Here is a 20,818-nt window from a genome sequence, read left to right as displayed (position 1 = left end):
TTTTTTTGATTATAGCTATCCTAGTGGGCATGAAGTGGTACCTTGTTGTAGTTTTGATTTGCATTTCTTCATGGCAAATGATGATGATGTTTAACATCTATCTTTTTATGTGTGGCCATTGGTATATTTTTGGAGAAATGTCTATTCAAGTCCTTTGCCTATGTTTAAATTGGATTGTCTTTTTGTGTTGGGTTATAAGAGTTCTTTATATAGTCTAGATTCTAGACCCTTATCAGATATAAGATTTGCAAATATTTTCTCCCATTCTGTGGGTTGTCATTTCACTTTATTTTTATTTTTATGCTGATTCAGACGAATTTACTGAGAATTTGACTGACACATCCACAACTTTATCATGATGAATCTGGGGGTGGGGAAAAATCCAAAAGTAATACATACTTGGTGGTCAAGTTTCTGAAAATGTCCCAACACGCGTCATCCAGGGCAGACTGCTGAAGGTGGCTTGTGGCTTTCATTTTCTTCCCCCAGGTTTCTGGGGCAAGGGCTGAAGCACAGTGATTGGGAGGTTGGTGAGCACATGAGGACTGAAGCAGTGGGGAGGTGCGCCTCTCAGCCCTGGGATGCCAGCCAGGCAGCAGAGAGCGTAAGGCCGGTGTCTCCTGTAGCTGAGCCGGAGCCCCAGCCCCAGCCCTTGGGGGAGTAGGTGTTGCTGTAGCCACAGCCCATGCTGTACCACGGGGTAGCCGTAGCTGCCCCAGTAGCAGCCTGGGAAGATGGCCTGGAGAAGGTGCCTCAGTACAGGGTGTTGGACTGGAGGGTTTGGGAGCAGGAGAAAGCCTTTCCTCCGAGTGATGATCTCATTTCACTTTCTTAATAGTGATCTTTAACGCACAAAATTTTTAAATTTTGAGAAGTCCAGTTTATCAATTTTCACACTTGTTTCTTGTACCTTTGATGTCATAGTTAATGATCCATTGCTAAACCCAAGGTCATGAATATTTACCCGTATGTTTTATCCTAAGAATTTTATGGTTTTAAATCATATTTAAGTTGTTGATTCATTTTGAGTAAATTTTTATATGTGGTGTAAGATGAGGTCCAACTTCATTTTTTTGCAAGTCAAATTCCAGTTTTAAGACATGAACTGCTGTGGAGCTGGTGGCTGATTCCAGTAGTTTTCACATTCTACATAGTCTTTATATTTTTACCTTTTTAATAAGAGTGACAGAGAATATGTATGGGGGAAAAGAAGCTTCAGTGTTTTACCTTCTAGCCTTTTCCTAGAGGTTTGATGGTCTTCAGAAAGCAGTGCTTATCACCCTGCTCTTTTGTACGAGTCCATCCACATGGCATTTCAATCAAGTTTTTAAAATATTTCTTACAGTTAACAGAAGACGAAATTGCAACTATTCTTAAATCTACTTTGAAAGGACTAGAATATTTACACTTCATGAGAAAAATACACAGAGATATAAAAGCTGGAAATATTCTTCTCAATACAGAAGGACATGCAAAATTGGCTGATTTTGGTGTGGCTGGTCAGTTAACAGTAAGTGTAATAATTTTGGAAATACTTTTGGCTTATATATGCAGGTTTGATTGTGACTAAACTTTAATAACTTTTGGGGAGTATGGAAAGAAACGTATAACTTCATTGTTCTTGGGTAGAAGGAGCTATCATTTGAGAATTATCTGTTAGTTTTATATACAACTTAAGAGACATTGAGTAAATACCAAAATATATGTAGTCATTGAAATGCTTAAATGTTAGAAAAGGCAAGCTACATGGGCCCATTTGTGTAGCTTTCGTTGTACAGTACTGTTTTTAATGACAATAGTGGAGATAAGTTACTTGTGGACTCGTGGTTATTTTAGAATTCAAAATTCCTAGATATGTCATGTCATCACTAGTTGAAATTTTAGGAAAATAGTCAATTCATCTGTAATCTGTAGTATTTGAGGGTTTCACATACATGGTTTTAAGAATATGCTGGCAAACAGATTCCTCAGTAATTCTGTACTAGTATTTATGTCCGTGTAACATTTTTGCAGGACACAATGGCAAAACGCAATACTGTGATAGGAACTCCGTTTTGGATGGCTCCTGAAGTGATTCAAGAAATAGGCTATAACTGTGTGGCTGACATCTGGTCCCTCGGCATTACGTCTATAGAGATGGCGGAAGGAAAACCTCCTTATGCTGATATCCATCCAATGAGGGTAAGAAAATGATGGTTTTCTAAAAACGTCAGTGTCATAAGTGTGGCAGTGTTGTGATGTCAGTGGAAGTAAATATAAAGTAAATTAAATATGTTCATTTGATTTAGGTTCTGTGCAAAAGTGGTAAAATTATCTGTCAAAGATTAGTGACTGTTAACTCTCTCCCCCACTCCAAATTCTTAATTGTGAGGAAAGAAGTGAAGGCTATCTCTTTCTCTCTACAATCACTGTTTCCCGCCCCAAAAGATATGCCTGTAAAAACTTCCCTCACTTTTTAGTAGAAGAAAGGATTGGTCAGTTCACGACACTGTCCAGTTCATGGTTTTCCCGACGTGGCAGTGGAGGCATTGGAAGAAATCAGTTCTTTCTTTTCTACTCACCCTGCAGATTCTGCCTTTCTGTGTTTTTGTTTGTTTGCTTTTAAAAAAATCCTCACCAGAGGATATGTTTATTGACTTTAGAGAGAGAGAGAGGAAGGGAGAGAGAGAAACATTGTCTCCCATATGTGCCCCAGCCCAGAATCGAACCCTCAACCTTCTGGTGTACAGGATGGCGCTCCAACCCACTGAGCCACCTGGTCAGGGCTGCCTGTCTGTTCTTGTTTCTCCCCCTTTTCTTCACATCTAATATTTTTAAAATCCTGATTTCTAATATTGCAATGTACTTGTAAGCAAGTTACTTTTATTTCTTTAGTTAGTGCTCAGTGAGAAAATGTCCTGTCTTTTTATTGAACACTATTATACGTTCTGGGAACTCCTTTTCTGGGATAATTTTTGAATTTGAAGTTCATACCTTGCATATTCAAGTCTAATTCCTATGCTCTAGGGTTTGTGATCATACAGTCTTTACATTTATTGGTATGTGACTCAACTCATTATAGATAGTATATTTATCTTTGTAAACTTATTGCCCTCTAGTGGCTGTAGTCATCTCGGGAAGAAGGGATATAGGAATAAAGGGCAAAGAGAAAGGGGGAGAGAGGAGTGTGTGTGTGTGTGTGTGCGCGTGCGCCCACGCGTGTGTAAGGCGGAGAAGACCGTGTCCGGGTGCCTGGAGAAATGCCTGAAGGCAATAGTTGGGAGGAAAAATAGTGCAGTATTTTAGAGTATCTGGAGAAGGGTAAATTGTAATTATTTCTGATGTTACAGTGTTGTTACAGATTCAATTTCAATACTAAAGGCAACTGAACTATGCCTAAAATATTTAAAAATTTCGGGTAACCCAGTGGTGTAGAATGTGTATCATCCGCCTTCTGCATATGAATCCTTTGCTAAGTGAAAAATAAAAACCACATCAATTATTTGTTTGATAAGAGCTTGAAAACTATGTACAAGGTCAGCATAAAATCAGTGACAGATTCTCATTTCTCATCTGATTACCTTATCATTAGTTATCTTTGATACTTTTAGTTGGAATGTTTTTGGGGTGACCCTTGAACTGGGTGTGTTTGAGTTTGACTTAGTGAGTGAGGTAAACTAAATTGTCCAAGGCAACCTGCTAAGTGCCGGAGCTGGGACTTATCCCAGGACTTAGATTATTACTGTCTGCTTCCTCCTTGTGTAAACCTTATTTTTTCCATTCAAATAGTGTATTTAGGAGTTAGCAAAGAATTGTAATACATGGCCCCTGCCTTCCAGCATCTTAAAATATCACTTGACAGTTTGAATGAACACATACGAAGTAGTAAGAATATACTTGAAGATATTATATCTCTTTAAGTTCTGTCTAGCTAATCTGTCTGTCAGTCAGACTTCCTAGGATGCATTCACTTTTTTCTACCAATCAAAATTCTACCCATTTTTCAAGTCCCATCTGAGTTTTTATTTCTAGGTAGAGCCTTCCTTGATAGTTGCTACCTAAGTGGATTTCTCTTTTCCCTCATAATTTATGTATAGGCAACTCTTGACTCTTTAGTCCTTTGGATAGTTTATCAGGTGTCACCTTCTGCGTTTCCACAATAGACTGAAGATGCGATTGATGGAAAGACCACTACAAAAGATGAGGCAAAGAAAGCTGTTTCTTTATATATATGTTTTTATTGATTTCAGAGAGAGGAAGGGAGAGGGGGAGAGAGAGAAACATCAATGATGAGAGTTATTGATCGGCTGCCTCCTGCACGCCCCCGACTGGGGATGGAGTCCACAACCTGGGCATGTGCCCAGACTGGGAATCGAACCATGACCTCCTGGTTCATAGGTCAATACTCAGCCCGGGTCGCTAGTTCTTTTAATGTAAGTAAAGGCTGTTATACAATTACTGCATATAGATGGCTTTCTAGAACAGGAGGCTAAGTTAGGATGTGGTGGGCCAGGTTCCTGAGCATCCACATCCGGGGGCTGCCCAGCCACTGTTGATATTGCCTGCTGGAGTGGGGATTCTAACCAGTCTATCGGCAATTACCTTTAGCCTGTCTCACAAGAGTGTACCTCTTTCTACTATGCCTGCCCTCTAGATGCATATAAATAGGAACAACTCCAGAATAGTGATGCTGAGTCCAAGGCTGAGTGAACTAGGGATTGGCTTCCCAGTCCTTGTCTCAGGCCTACCACCCTTTCAGGATGCCTGTTCTCCAGGCCTGCTGGAAACCCGCGCTTGCATAGGCCGGCAAGAATTAGGGACAAGAAGAGGTGCATCAGCTTGGATACTTTAGAACAGAATTGCTCCTGCTGAATAGTCACTGGTTTACATTGTGCTTTTTACTGATGAAGCTTTTGAAAAACATATTTTGAGTGTCATAGCCTGAGGGATCTGAAGAACTTAAAGATGGTACTAAATTAGAAAATGAGAGTAATTGTATTAAGTTGGAACTTGGCAGTGAACTGAGAGTGGGTCTTCTGAAGGTGTTAAGGCTGAGGTCATTTGTTGTACATGCTTTTCATTGATTTATCGGGTATCGGTACTTGGATCATTCCCGAGAGAGAAGGAGAGGTAGGTAGAGTGTAGATACTTGGGGAATTTCCTAATAAAAAGAGCTATGGAAAAGACTGGGTTTGTTGCATGGCAAGGAATGAACTAAATTTTTTCATTTGGATACAGCTCTCTCTCTTTCTTTAAAAGAGAAATTTGTAGGGTGTGCAAGCCAAACCTTCAGTGTAGTAGATAGTAACAGTTATCTGTGTGGTAAAGGGCACCGCGGGGATACACACTGAAACCTGTAGAACTTTCTAAGCAGAGGACTGGAAATGTGCTTATACATTTATAGCCAGCTGTTAGATTAAAATTAATGAGTGATGGCTAATGGAAGTAAATCTATCTGCTCAAAATGTTAACTGAAACAAATTTTATTAAAACCCAGTTTATTTTTAAAAGTTAAATGTGAGGTCACCAAATTAATTTTGGTAAGTTAAATAAATAAAAAATTTAAAAAAATTAATTTTGAATTCAGTTAACCACAGAACTCTGTGGAGAGCAATCTTCTCAGCCCTTGAGCAAATAGAATTACAAAAAAATCAGGAAATGAGTGAACAGTATCATTTTTCTAAATATCTATCACCGTATCCCCCCACCAAACCTAAGCACTTCTCCATAGACATCACTAAGACCCTCCTGATTATTAGCACAGCTTTGCTTTGCTTTGCTTTGCTTTACAAGCTTGTGTGTTTGGTTACCAGTTAGTCAGCGTGGCGACAGGGCTGGGACAGAGCTGCTCGAGTCAGACCAAGGACAGCAGGCAAGGGACCCCCAGATCTGACGTCACCCGAGGAAAAGAAAGTAAAAATAAAACTAAGAGTTTTACTTCTGTACAATATAATACGGAATGTGGTTTACCTTTTAAAAATGAGATGTACAAATATGTGGTGTATCTTAGGAAGCTTTATGTCATGTGTGACTTAAGGAGAGGCTGGAGGCATTTTACTCACTTGTTATTTGCTTGTGTAGCTCGCGCTCCTCTGACCTGAGCTGCGAGGCGGGAGGCTCACCTGCGCCCCAGGCTCGCCCTCGGGGAGCCCCAGGGGGAGCCCCAGCCCTGCCCGTGCCCGCTCGGAGCCGGGGGAGAAGCGCGCGCTGCCCAGCGGCCGCTTGAGGACGCGGCTGGCTTGGGCCTGTCTTTCTTGTCATCACACTTCATCGGAGTTTTCTTTGATTTTTGTTGTTGTCCTTTAAAGCCTCCTGTTCCTCAGGAGCCAGCTCGGCTCCCCGCAGCCCTGGGGGGGCAGGTGGGCTGGGACTCTGGGCTGGGCGCTGCCTGGCTCTGGGTGCGGCGGCTCGGTGCTGGGCGCTGTGTCTGCAGCCCTCTGGGCGCTGTGCAGGCGTGGTGCCCGCAGCCCTCTGCGCCCAGGAGGAGCCGCCCGCTCCCACCGCTGGCATGGCCCCCACTGTGCAACGGGGCCTGGAGGCATTTGGAAGACAAGTGCCCTGGGACTCCCTCGCTGTCCCCTTCACTCCCATTCCCCTTCCTTGGTTTCTCCCCGCAAGTGCTTAGTGCGCGGTTGTCTTGCACGGCTGTCTGTCTTGCACGGCTGGCCATGGAGGACGGGTGCTGAGCGGCAGGGCGCGGCTCCTGCTCTGGGGCTTGGGGTCCAGTGAAAACTGGAGCTGAGGTTGGAGACGCAGCTGTCCTGGGGGAGCGCGGGGTCGGCAGTGCTGCAGTACTTGGGGTGTAGGGCCGCCCCGAGAACCCTCATTCAGTGACATGCGCGCGCTGCAGACTATATCAGCTCCCCGGGCTGTGGGTGGGGTTTTATCGCTGTCATTTCACGTGTCACTGGTTTTCTCCTCTGAACTTTCCCTCTTCCTTTTTCTCACCTTGTCCTTCCCACCTTGACGTCCTCTGTCCCCTGTCTCCCGGCAGCACGGGGACACAAAGGCCCCCCGCTCCCCGTCCCACCTGCTTGCTTGCTTTGTACAGTGCCCCTTCTCTATTCCCTGCACTTTCTGCCTGCTTGTTTTAGGCGACACCCCGATTCTGTTAACCCTACTTTCAGATCAGAAACAGCCCCGATGTGGAGGAGCAGGGCCCGTTGGATCAGGGGAGACTCAGTGCCGCTTCCAGGACATATGGTTTTTCGCTCTGAGAGTTAGTTTTTCTGCCCTGAGGTCCTAATACATATGGGAGTACCAAGCGTTCCAGCCCCTAAATTGGGGATTAAGGTTTATTACAGCGACAGTTTCAACGTATTTCTGTCCAGTTGGAGTTGTTATTTTTGAAGAGATGAACAAGTGAGGAGAATGGAGTGAACAGATCTCAGCTCCTCTTGGTTGAGCTTGCTGAGGTCACCCCACTGGGTTTCACAGGGAAGACAGATTCCCACTGTATTCAAACCTTATTATTGATGTTGCCAAGTGCTTTGTAAACGTGATTAGTTTGGTAACTATTGAGGAAACAATCATTTCCCTACTGACACACGAATTACATGAATCTGAATTATAGTTTTGGAGACATATTTTTATTAAGTACTGTATTGCTTACAGTAAGAATCATTGAGAAAGAAATGCACTAGAATACATCTTTTAAAGATTTTAATGTGAGGTATTGACAGAGACAATATTTATCTGTATTTGTGTGGGAGCATCAAAAGGAGACAGTTTAAACTGATTTATTAACGATTGAAAGATGGCATTTCATTTCAGACTCTCTCAGCTGTGCTGCACAGCATGAAATATATTTCACTGTGACCCGTTTTTGTGTGACAGAGAAATGGGACTTACACATAAAACAGTGTTTATCGTCACTGTGTGATCCACCCTCATTTCTATCACAGTCATGTGTTATTGTCTCTCCTTTTATTGTGTTGCATCCTTTCATTAAAAAAATATAGGTGGTTCAAATCTGTTCAGTTGATTACATGACCAGTATTAGTTTTAACTTGCATAATAGAGAAAAAAAATCACTGAACCAGGCTTTGGAAGTCTGAATGTGAGTCCTGAAACAATTTTGTTATCTAGGAATTTGTTTTAAAGCACTCTCATATGTCCATTTCAGAGAGTTGTGTAAATGAGCGATACATGTAAAATGCTGAGTACTGTAGGTATGCCAGGTAGCCGTATTAAGTTACTTTTCAAGTCTCACATTGAGACAGTACATTAGTTCAAGTTCTTGCAGAGGATTCCTACTTAATAATATTTACCATCATCACTTAGGGAGCTTTTGGCTATGGAAAGGATCAGGCAGTTACTTCAACATCACCTGACATTGTTTTAGGGTGTCCAGTAGAGTTGGAGATATTGGGACTTTACACAGTACCCAGAGGAGTTTATTGCCAGCCAAGGGAAAGTTGCTGAAAGCTTTAAGCCCTTCTTATGGCTGCTGAGATGACTTTTGAAGCCTTTACTGAAACAATATGGAAGTAATGAGTCTGTGAGGACAGAGATACATGTGGATTCTCTCTTTTCTAACTTTAAGTCAGACTGGTATACAGAGACTTTCTACTTTTTCACTGTGTACCAGCCCAGTGATGGAGACCGTGATTCATGGGGAATAGAATGAGCTTTCTCTGGGGCAAGAATTCAGAGTTAGTGGACGCCCAGAAATTGTGTTTAAATAGTGGTGTTTGTGCAGCTGTGCATTTTTCTGGTGATAGAGTTCATAATTTTTATCAAATGAAAATGGGGACTCCTTGACACAAGGGTTTTTTGACCCCAGAACATTGAAAATGTGATTCTCAAAAATCAGTGACCCTCAGGAGAGTTTATTATGTTGTATATTTAGGTTATGGTTTTGTTTACTGTTTACTTGATCACAGCATATCACTGTTCTGTGTCTTAATCCGGAAACAGATTAAATATGTATGTGTATGGCATCTATGATCTGCCTCCCCATTAATATTCTTTTATTTCTGGAAAGGATAGTTTTAGGTCTGTCAAGTTACTGTCCAAAGTTCCTCGTTCCACTGATTAAAAATAAAATCTTTTCTTTCTCTGAATTCTCACATCACCTTTTCTTTGACTTACTTATGGCACTTTTTAACTTACTATGTATCATCATAGTTATTATGTTATCTTATTTCCCCTGCTAGAGCTAAGTTTTAAATGCAGGTGTGTTGCATTTCATCTTTGTGCTTCTAATGGAACCTGCAGAGTGACTTACACATCAGAGCACCCAGGAAATACTTTTGTTCACTCTGTGCCCGACCGCCTTTCCTGTCTCAGGGTCCTCTCTGATGTTAGTATTGAAGTCTGGCAAGGTCACCTTCTTTCTGACGATAATAAATGTTGTGCTTTTAACAGACTAAGAGTTAGTGAAATAAACTGAGAAATGAAAGTAAGCAAATGCTAATCAGATACAACTTGAAAGGCCCATCATCACTTGTAGCTTGATTTTAAATCTTTTACCAAGTGCAGTTTATTTATCTAAAATTTAAATTTTAAATTGATATAATTCATATAATTTTTTTGTACTTTAGATCCTGTTCCCTTGTTGAAGGAGATCAGAAAGACCAGTGTGAACACCCTTATAGTTTTGGCTTCTGGACAGTAGCTTTGGTTTGTTAATGGGGATGTAATTGTTAAGTCTTGTTGAAGACTTACTTATATTTTCAAAGCAATTGTATAGACTTACTATATTGATCTTAGTTAAGTTTTGTTTTGTTTTTAAACCAGCCATGGAACCTCTTTAGGCTGGAGACCTGAGCTGGCATTTATTTTAGAAGACAGATATCTGGAGTGTGTGTGTTGGGAGGTTGAGAGATATCTGAGGGCAGGTATTGACTCGGTAACTTCAAGTGTATAATATTAAAAAATTTAAAATGGTTTTGGAGGAAATGCTGTTTACAGCAAATCTGACTTTGGAATTGTGACTGAACAGACATTTTTTTTAAAAAAAGAAGATAAGACATACCTGACTTTGAAAAAAAATTGAATTTTAGTTAAATTCCTGCAGAGTAGAATTTTCTAACTGTCTTAGAGGACCGTCTTAATCACAGATTAATGATTTGATTATGTTAACTTAGTTTCAGTTAACTTTTACATAAATAGAATCATCTTTATTACATCTGGGATCATTTAAACGGCAGAATTACATGTAGTTGTGCTATGTAATGAAAGGTGAGGGATAACTGGTCAGAAGTGACTATAAGCATGGCAGTAAGTGACTTATATACTGAAGGTCACCATTTTAATTGGAAGGTTTGTGAATCTCTGAAATTCTGTAATCAAATGAATGATATCAAAGGAAGAAGTAATTTAACATAACAATTGTGGCTTACACTGAACATATGTTCCTGTTAATAAGTTGCATTATGGTCTTTAAGGAATTGTACATAGTTAGTACATTTTGGTTCATATGATACCCACAGTTTTTCTTAATTTTTATTAGTGAGTTGTTACAGTGGTTAACAAGAAATACACAGATTTAAGTTGCAATAGTTTTCCCAGGGTTATATGATCTAACTTCACAAGCTTCTTGGACATATGTAGATGCTTTTCTATTTTGCTTTAGTTATGACATACAATTGATATAGGCAAGCATGAAAGCTTGGGCAAATTTTCCCATTGCTTTTTCTGGATCGTGCTCAGGTCCTGTGGTATTTGTGTAGAGCACAATTTTGTTACTTGGGAATGCATGTTGAAATTATCATGTGCACTATTTTGCTGGAGGCCTGTTGGCACTGCCACAAAGGTAATACCCTGCCAGTAGGCCATTTCCTTGTCGGCTGCATTTGCAATTTAATAGAAATATTACATGACTTTTTAAACAAGTGTTTTGGCAGGGAGGAAATGGCAGATTCCATACAAACAAGCGTAGCTTCCTCTCCTTAACCACACTCCCGCTACTCAAGAAATTGCACTCAGTTTCAAGTTTGGGAGTTTGGGGTTAGAATGGGAAGTCAGGTTGAAACAGGAATGACATTGATATTTACTGTAAAATAGTTATGTATTTTTAACGGCTGGGTTTTATTACCATACAGTTTCAGTGAGTGACAACCAATATATTTCTGAATTAGAGCTGAAGTTATTTTAGGCAGTTCACCTGACTGGAAATATCTGGTTTTGATTGGTTGGCAAGGTCAGGACCACCAGATAAGCTCTAAGATTATCGTATTGGTTCCTGTAGGTTTTTATAGTTTTGGCTTTGCTGTGTAAATTGGTCCTTCATGGCCTTTGCCTCATATCAACTATGAAATCATTTTGGGAATTAGAGAATATGGAAAGAAAATCTGTAGACTTAGCCTTGACATAAAATGTGATGGATTCCCAGCCTTCCCAAAAGGTGGTCAGTCTGTTTTGTTCTCTATTATATATTTCAAACTTGAAAGGTCACGTTTGCAATTTTTAAAGCTTGGATGCTAGTCTCTTCTATTCCAGTCTTCTTACGGAATTTAATTCTTTGGATCTTAAATCATTCGTAGTTTTGGATAAAATGCTGACCTCTTTAATTCTAAAGTACTTTATAGTTTGGGAAACTGTCAAAAAAACCCCCAACAAAACCAGTGCTTTGCTTTACAGCCTTTATTGTGGCCACATTCTGCTTTCTAGTGTAGATCCCAGCTTTTTTCATGTAGAGAATGAGAACCGTTTATAGTCAGGCCTCTCCCCTTTTCTTTCCTTATTGCTTCTGACTTCTTAGCCAGCTCACCTGGCAGCTGCAGTAAGCTATGCTGCTGCGCTGTGGTAGAAACTGGCATTGGGTGTGCTCTTAGAGCCATCACAGCATTGGCTTTTGTTATTTCCCATGTTTTGGTTTGTTGGTAATGGACATATGGACATCATATGTTCCGCAGAGTACTGTATGAAGCCAATTTGAACTGTTTCCATTTGCCTCAAGTCCAATCATGATATTTATTTTTCCATGGCACTTACCCAGAGTATCCATACCTCCTGCTTAGCTGTGTCACTGCCACCACGGACTGTATTTCTTCTGATTGCCTTCATTTTTTCACAGTATCTAATTGCCTCGTCCCTCTTAGCTTTCTTTGCACAGCATTGATTGATGTTTATAAAATATCCCAAGATCTCTTAGATAACAGATACTCAGGTGCATAAGAGTACGATATTCAGCTTGTTTTTTGTTTATACATAAGGAACGTTTTATATCCAGCTTCACAGACTGGAATTGAATATTCTAGTGGAAACCTTAGAAGAGTAGCAGTATGGTTTTAGACAATATTGCTTACTTTTTAGTATCAGCAATAACAGCAATGTGATCAATCTTCTAGAGTCCCTTTGATATATCAAATCAGGTCAGGTCATAAATTTATTCCTAAATTTTGGAGGCAGTATCTTAGATGCTCCCTTTTAGGCTTGAAAAAATAGGACTACGTTATTGTTTGCCACAGCTCTTCTAGCCCTCTGTAAAGTCATTTTAGGTATTGATTCAGAATAGGAATAAATGAGTTGCTTTCATTTTGTGACATCCAGTGAGCCAATTATTACTGTGACCAGGAAGCTCTGGCTTCACACCGCAGTGCATTTATTCATTCATCAGTAGATATCACTGAGCACCTACTTTGTGTTAGGGACTATTCCAGGTGCTGAGGATGTAGTGGTAAAAAATTCTTTTTATTGAGCTTATAGTCTAATAAGGGAGAGAGATAATACCATGCTAGATAGTAATAAGTCTTACAGAAGAAAAAATAAAGTAGGGAAGCAAGATAGGAAATCTCAAGGGTGGGATGGAGCGGTTGATGTATTGTGCATTGGATCACAGTGAAGGCCTCACTGAGAAGATGACACTTCATTTGTATTGTTTATTGTAGAAAGGAATGAATGTGTAAAGAAAGCAAAGTATAAAGAAGAAAATAAAAATCACTCGCACTTGTTCTGCCTAGAGATTTACAGTTAACATTTCATGTATGATACTCCTGTTTGCTTTATATATATAATGACGACAAGGACATACATTTTTTAACCAAAATTGGAAAATCATGAGATCATATTGTTTTTTATTTCATTTAATGCTTTATCTTGATAACTTCCCCATATCCTTAAATTTTGTAAGCCATAGAATATTTTTAAAAATTTCTTAAATGAAATGATTTTATATGCATTATGCTTTTATGTTAAAGCTTTAAAATGAGTAGTTTTTTATATGTTTGTTTTTCAAGGTAAAAGGAGACAACTTAGGTAAAGTGCTAGTCAACAATCTCGAAATGTGTAAAAATGTCCTTGGTCTTAATTTTTCATACCAATAAATTACTGTTCATTAATTATCACAACTTATACTTTTAAAGACTATAAGTATTCTGACAACTTTTAAATTAAGGTATAATATCAGTTCTCTGTGGATTTTATTTTTGTTTCTTTTCTACAAATATTTTTATATAAAATTTTTAAAATGCCCTTCTAGAGGAAATTGGTTTTGAGCCTTAAGAAGCTGATATTTACATTGCAATTTATACATCCTATCTTTTGCTTTGTATCAGTAAGCAGTCTTAACCAGCTGAATGATTGCATCAAGTCTAAATAATTAACCATATCAGAAGACATGCAATTAATAATGAACAGATTGTTAGATGCTTCCTTCTAGCAGCACAAGCATTTTAAAAAGAAAACATTCTAAATGTTTTTTTCATTTAAAATGTATTTCACCTGCCAAAAAATACAAATGTGGTTTTCTTAACCTTGAGCACCGATACATACATGGATAGTAGGAAAACATTCCTCCAGTCGCCAGCTAACTAGTTATTGGGGTGAGTGGAATTGCTCTCCAACTACCTGACTCCTCCTGGTATCTTTTGTGCTGTTAGTATTCTGCATTTATGAAATATTTTACAAAGTTTCAAGAAGAAAAGTTCTCAAAGGTTCCTGGGAGAGAGGGGAAAAAGATGAAGGACAGAATTACAAGTATCCGTATTTGGGGCTTGGAGGAGGGGGGAAAGGAGGGGGCAGAGGGTAAGAGAAAAATTAGGAGAACGTGGTTTTACAGGCAAGAAAGAAAAGAGGTTTAAGACGAACGTTCGTTTGCCTTTAGGTTGGGAGTAAGAGGGGTTATGAGATCGGAGGTCGTGGTTAACTTAGGGGTGCAACTCACTCAAGTGGTGGAACAGGGCGTCGGAACGAGCGGGAAGTGGAGACGTGGAGGCAGCGCCAGCGCCGTGTTTGAGCCATTTGACAGCCAAGGAGAAGTTGGGGGAGATGTTTGAAGGTATCAGGGTTGAGGAAAGGTTAAATCACCTTGAATAACCTTTGCTCTTGAATTATATGATTTGGAAATAGAGCATCCTTTTGATTTACTGAAGCAATTGCTCTGAAATCTTTGGGGAAATAAAGATGTCTTTTATAGGCTTTTCCTCTTAACCAAACCTTAAGTGCAAGAAGACAAAATAAAACATAAACCTCTTTCTTTTCTAAGTCCGCTAGAGCCAGCGGAGGAGATGGTGATGTCCAGGTAATTAGCCTGATGACATGTAGATGAGAGATTTTATGTAAAACAGATTTTTGAGCCATAATTTTATTATAATGTCAGATATATGATATAGAAAATGTTTCCAACTCAGGCAGTAAAAAATTTACATCCCCAAATCTCAACACTTACCTCACAGAAGTTTATCAATGAGTCCTTAAGCATTTTGCTTTTAATAATATAAAGGCAGATTTTATTTGCTATCTCTGTATGTATACAGACAACCACATTGCTAATTTCTTTTTTATGTGGACTATTTATTGAATTTGTGGGATTTTAATTTGTTTGTAGTTATAATTAACTGTGTCTATGCTTTGCTTCCCCTGGAGGGAAGTGGGTTTTATTTCTCAGATGGATTTAGACAAGTTCTAGATGCGAAGTCTCCATGTGGGGAGTCAGCCCTTCTAGTCATACAGGCTGCCCTCTGTTTCCATAGGTATGTTTCAGAAAGTCAGACAGTTGACAGAAGTAAGAAAAGTTCTCAGCCCGGAGAACTTTATTATGTGTTCTCTAGTTTTATTTCCCTTGTCAATAATATGTTTCTAGCACCTTATACATGTTCCTTAATGTTGACTCTTTTACATTTAAACAGTGTTGACTGGCTGGGATTTAGTGAGCTCCAGTTGAGCCTAAGGATTTGATGTTAAATCTAATGACTTCTATTTATGTCTAGATTGTTACTTTCTTATCACAAGTCAGTATTTTTCCCTTTTCTATTCATTTTTTATACATTGGCATAAGTACTAATTTTCAAATATTTGTCAAGATGAAAGAAACCCTTGGAAAGGGTTGAAAAGTTACCTGTAAGTACAGTTACCTACTAGAGTTCCCGATGGGAGGGCTTACGGTTGAAGATGCTGGGAGCTAGACCCTTCTCTGAGCATCGCTCCACCTCCTGGGGGAGCTGGGCCTTCTCTCCCATGAAAGGCATCGGAGTCCTTCCTGCCTCCAGGTGCCATGAAGGGCTGGGCCGTCAGCAGGCCAGCACCCCAGAAAGGAGGAGTGAGGGAGAGCGAGGAGCAGGGGTTTGTGGGCTCGTGCGTCGCAGGAGATGATGCCGGGTTACCTTCCGCTGTTTAACGTGCCACTTGGTTTTGTTGTGGGCTCTATACTCCTTTACGTATTCATTGATTTGGGGCGTATTTCCTTGCCTATCTGTGTGAAGCACCTTAAAAACACATGATAGAAAAAGTCTTTTGTTCTAAAATTTACACTTGCAGTTTTTGGAAGACTGTTGCTTATTAGTAAAACAGAAATATTTTAGATGAATCTATTTCCCCTGCCTTTTCATTCCTTGAAAGGCTGTTCGAAGAGTGTTAGGGTGTACAGAGTACAAGTCTTCTGCGTTTGGGCCAGTTACGTGTGCACATCCGAAACTTGGCCAAGGGTATTTTGTGGGGTCGACATCATGGTCAGTTGGTGTTAAAGGAGGGAGGAGTCTTTCCTGGATCTCAGGACTTTAATGATTGTGTTGCTATAACATATCCCGGTTCTAACAGTAAGAGTTACTTCTTCTGGGAAAGCAATTCAGAATTAGAAATGTAGGCCAGTAAATTTGTTGTGCTTTTATGAGCTAGTGGAGAATGTAAGACAAATAGAATTTCTAAAATTTGAATGAAATTTAAGTATTTATTCTTAGGTACTACATTGCTTAAGAGAGAAAGAAGCCATTAGTGAATTGAGGCTAATTTGTTTATAGTTAGCTTGATTGTTAATGAGCTCTTTGATTTAAAATAAAATGTAAAATACTGGATACCGACTAGATAATCAAATATTCAAGTCCTTTGATTTTGAGTTTGTTTATATGAATCATTAGAAAAAGATTAATTTGGCACGTGTAATCGAGTAGCAGAAGCAGTTTGAAAGCTGGACACAATTGAAATATAATTGGAATTAAATAGAAAACATTTATTTCATATTTGTAAATGAGGTTTTAATTAAAGTAAAATTGGCTCATCTTTTTTGACATTTCTCTGAGAAGGAAATTCAAAACACACTTCAGTTGATGGTTGGCTTTCTCTGACTTTGATTAATCACTTTCAAAGTAAGCAGTAGACCAGTACAGTAATTTTATAATTATACATAAGTGAGATTATTTGAAACTTTAACTAATATAACCTTAAAGGAAGTTTTACATTGGTCAACGTTATATAATACTGTGTATTTTTCTTTTATGATTCAAATACAAGCGCTAATCTGAAAAAATTCTATTATTTTTGAAAATATAATTTAATGGGGAAAACTTTTAAACTAGAAATATTAGTTTCAAAGACATTTATCTATTAATACTGAAAACTTTCAGGTTTTTGGGAAGCTAGCTGATGAACTCTTCAGTGTGGTTAAGAATTGGAAAGAATCCAACTAATGGAGCTGACTTAGGTTCCACACTAATGAACCAACTTGTGTTTCCCCAGAGCACTGCTAAAAATAAAACTTGAACTGTCCGAAAGGTTTGAAATGACAATGGGATTTGATTATTTATGATCAGTATAAAAGAACTTTCATCCATACAAAATGAAATGCCCTTACAAGTTTAAAAATTTTTCAAGTTTAAAAACTGATGCAGAGAAAATATATTCTAATTAAATTAATAATACTGCAGAATGTGCACCTCATTTTACTTATATGTCTAGAATTTTATGGTAACAAGGTACTGAACTCTTTCTAAAAGACTTTTAATAGTCTTATCAAGAACATCAACCTACCTACAATATCACCGATCTAAACATTTCTTGTAAGTTCATTTCTTAGAATAAACCTTTTAACAAAACAAAGTGTGTTTTATACCATATAAAACAAGTAAGAAAATGTTTAATATTGAATTGTATTTCTTAAGAGGCACTTGCTTCATCTCTTTTAGGAGTAAAAAAAGTGCTGTTTAATGGTAGAAGCCAAGTACTTAAATTCTTTTCAATACTAAATACTAATACTAATAGAAAAGTTATTGGATATTTTATAAGGGAAACTTTATTCAGTTCTTAACAATAAAGTTTATACTGCAATTAGGTTTATGAGGAATGGTTAAACTTTTTGTAATGTTACTAATTATATAATGTTTTCCTTAAATGTTGTGAATTTAAGTTATTTTGTGCTTGATTTTTTAATTTTAAAACTGCATAGATTCAAAACAAAGTAAAACCTTTCAGAAAAGACTGTCAAAGTTTATACTTGCTCTCTTTCCTTATTTTGACCTGCCTTTTATTATATATTCATTCCATTTTTTAAATGATGCTGCATATTTAATGAAAGAAAGTTTTTTTTTAAAAGGAAGTGTTGCCAATCAGTCTAAATTTGTTACAGTTAAAATTTGATGGTCTACAGACAATTTATAATCCTTTTCTTGTTATAAAATATTGTCAAATTTATAGTAGTATCAGTTAGAAAGTTTATGGAAACATTGTTTAAGGTGGTTTAAAATAGAACTAAATCTTTAATTTGAATTTGATGGCACCTGTTTTCATTTTGTTCCCCAGGCAACACCACTGGTACCAAAATTGCCCATAGACCACCCTGGTTTTGAGAAGAATGAAATCATTCTGAGTTTTTTTAAAAAAAATCTCATCCTTTTACTGACTAAATATTTAAACAGAGTTATAAAACATCTGTCAGAATTTGTGAACTCATTTTGGAGTAAAAGAGTTTAAGACACACAATTGGAAGTTTTGCATAAAAATCCCCAAGTAATTTTAGTTTGTCTTTCTTAGTTATGCTAAACTTTTTATTAAAATTAGAAATTAGAAAAGTAACTGACAGCAACAAGAAAAAATATCTGGACTTAGAAAGTCATCTTGGAAAGCTGTGTTTCCTTTCATTCATTTACTGACAATTGAGATTAAAAAAAATGAAAGGCAGCATGGTCTTTTTTTCTGGAAGGGTCTGAGGAGTCAAGGTTTGTGAATTAAGTTACATTCTTGAGACTCCTGTGGGAGAGAGAGAAAGCTGACACAGATGTCATCTTTTCTCATAGGGTCTGCATTTTTTCCCTGCTCTATCATCGATTCATATGTTTGGGACATCATGACATTGCATTATTCTGTCTTTTTAGTTGTGGATAATTTAGACTTACATGCAGTAAAACAAGTGGCCGAAAATAATTAATTTTCCATGTCCAGAGACCAGAATTGAGTGTCTTGTAATAGGCTAACTAAGCCAGCCATGTTAGATTAACATGTATTCTTTTGACAATTTCCTTGATCAAGTTAGATTTATTTCTCTGTTTTCCAAAGGAAAATTCATATGGGAAAATTTTGGCTTACTTTGAAAGAATTGGGTGTATAAACCAGATAACCTTTGTTTTATTTATGTGTGACAGTCCTTTTTCATATAGGTTCTATCTCCTGCTACGAAGATACTTATTTATAGGAGGCCAACTCCCTAAACCTGATTTGGTTAAGTAGAGCGTTATATAGAACCAGCAAAGATGCTAAATAGTTGACATGTATTAAAGTTATATTCTGTTCTTTTTTACTGTACAATTACTTTTCCTCATAGCATATAAGTAATTTTTCTATTTTTCTTAATGAGGAGCATGCGCCTGAGTAATTAGCCCTCTCCCCCAAGTTCTCTTTTATATTCCTTTTTCTCTGTGTATTACTAGGCTAATATGGAAAATGCCCTTGGATGAATCAGAATTTCTCAGTATGATTTTTGACATTTACCAAAACCATTGCGTCAGGGTTAGATTATTCTGGTGTAACAGAATGTTATTGGAATGAGGGGATACATTTTCATCATGTTTAAACCAGTTATTGGGAGAAATTTAGTTCTTTACTCTGTTCATTCATTTTGAAGGGACTGGAAACACTTGTGTTGACCTTCCCTCTGCATCTTGATGCCTCATCTAACCAGCAGCTTCATTGGGCTCTGAGTCCTGGCGGCGTTTGAAAACCTCTTGGAGCCTCAGTTCTATCGTCTGTAAACAAGCCGGTGATAATACTGTCAGGGGTGTTGAGAGAAATGAGCAGCCAGGGGGAGGCGCCCTCGGTGTCTGGTGCCGCAGCAGGGTGCCGTCAGTGCCTCTCATTCCCAGGCTCGGCCCTCTCCCCGGAGCTGCCCTCCGTGCCAGTGCCAGTGCCCCCGCAGGAGGGCCGTGGAATGTAAAGTGTCCTGGGAGGGCTTGGGGGAGCACTTGGGGCCCATGTTTTGAATACTGTTTTTAGTTACACTATTTACATTACCTGAACACTTTCAGGAGAAATCCCCGAGCCTGGGATGATTCTCTCACCTCTTGATCGTTTATGCTTTTGGTGAATTTGGTAGTTCTTTTCGTCTCTTCTTAATCAACACGGGAAGCATTTCTTACGCATCGTAATACAAAGTATCCTTGAAGGAAATACCTATGAGGCGTCCATGTGTGCACCCAAAGCAAATAAAGTTGGGCTTAAAGAAGTCAAGACTTGGTTCCGAAAAAGGCAGGGACGATCTGTGCTTAAAATGTGGAATAAAGATCTGAGCTTTTTACAGTAATACTATATTAACCTATATTTATGAAAAGTCTTTATAAGTAATAAAATTTATGTATCTTTAGCAGACAATTCTACATAAATTATTTTCTTTAAGCCTCACAATTAACCCATGAGGTTGGGTAGGTGTTATGCTGTCCATTGGACAGATGAAGAAATGGAGGTCAGATTGTGGTAGCATCGAATCAGTTCCTTTGAAGCCTGGGATTGTGGTTAAGTGCTGAACCTTTTTCTGGGCCGGGGGAGGGGGGCGGTGTTGTTATATTTTCATATTACTTTATTTGTGAAGTTATTTCCGAGTGAATCTCTAGCAGAATACTAGTAAAGTCTTCAGTTAAATGGAAATCAGCAGAAAGAAGTGGATCAGCGTGGTGGTTATATTACAAGATTGATCTGAGTTGTGCACTACCTTTTTCTTCAAAGAACAGCCTATGGGTAACTTTCAGGGACTTGGGCATTTCATAATTATAGTGATAATAGTACCTAGGCATTTACTGAGTTGTTACTAGGTACTAGGCACTATTCTAAGTGTGATACATGAATTCTAGTCCTTTCAGCAATCTTATCAGGGGAGGTGCTATTGTTAATTCTATTTTCTATGCCAGGAGAAGCCAAATCTAAAGGAGAGAGTACTACGGACAAGCGAGCTTTTCTCCTACATATAGCACATTATATGTTTTTAGGTCTGCTGGAAATGTTGTAGTTTCAAAGTCTTTTTTAACGCGTTTGCAGTAAATTATAATTGTGTTACCTAAGCTTTGTGTTTCCAGTTAAAAAAATTCAGGTGTTTACTTTTTAATCCATAGCATGAAAAAAATCCCTCTAATGTTAGTTTGTACCATGAGATAAAGCAAGTTTAATATATCTCTCTTCCACTTGTAAAGATCTACATATG

The 20,818-nt window shown here is 38.4% G+C and overlaps 1 protein-coding gene across 1 annotated transcript in view; it reads left to right on the top strand.

Annotated features, from left to right (window-relative positions):
* The window catches only part of STK3 (serine/threonine kinase 3), a 140,723-nt gene that overhangs the window by 36,778 nt on the left and 83,127 nt on the right, over positions 1-20,818 (top strand). Inside the window, exons 5-6 of the mRNA XM_081116362.1 lie at positions 1,346-1,510; positions 2,014-2,181. Coding sequence (XP_080972488.1) covers positions 1,346-1,510; positions 2,014-2,181 — 333 coding nt within the window. The remainder of the gene's footprint in view (positions 1-1,345; positions 1,511-2,013; positions 2,182-20,818) is intronic.

Source organism: Miniopterus schreibersii (assembly GCF_964146895.1).
Source record: "Miniopterus schreibersii genome assembly, chromosome: 17".
NCBI lineage: Eukaryota > Metazoa > Chordata > Mammalia > Chiroptera > Miniopteridae > Miniopterus > Miniopterus schreibersii.
This window is presented reverse-complemented; position numbering and strand designations above follow the sequence as displayed.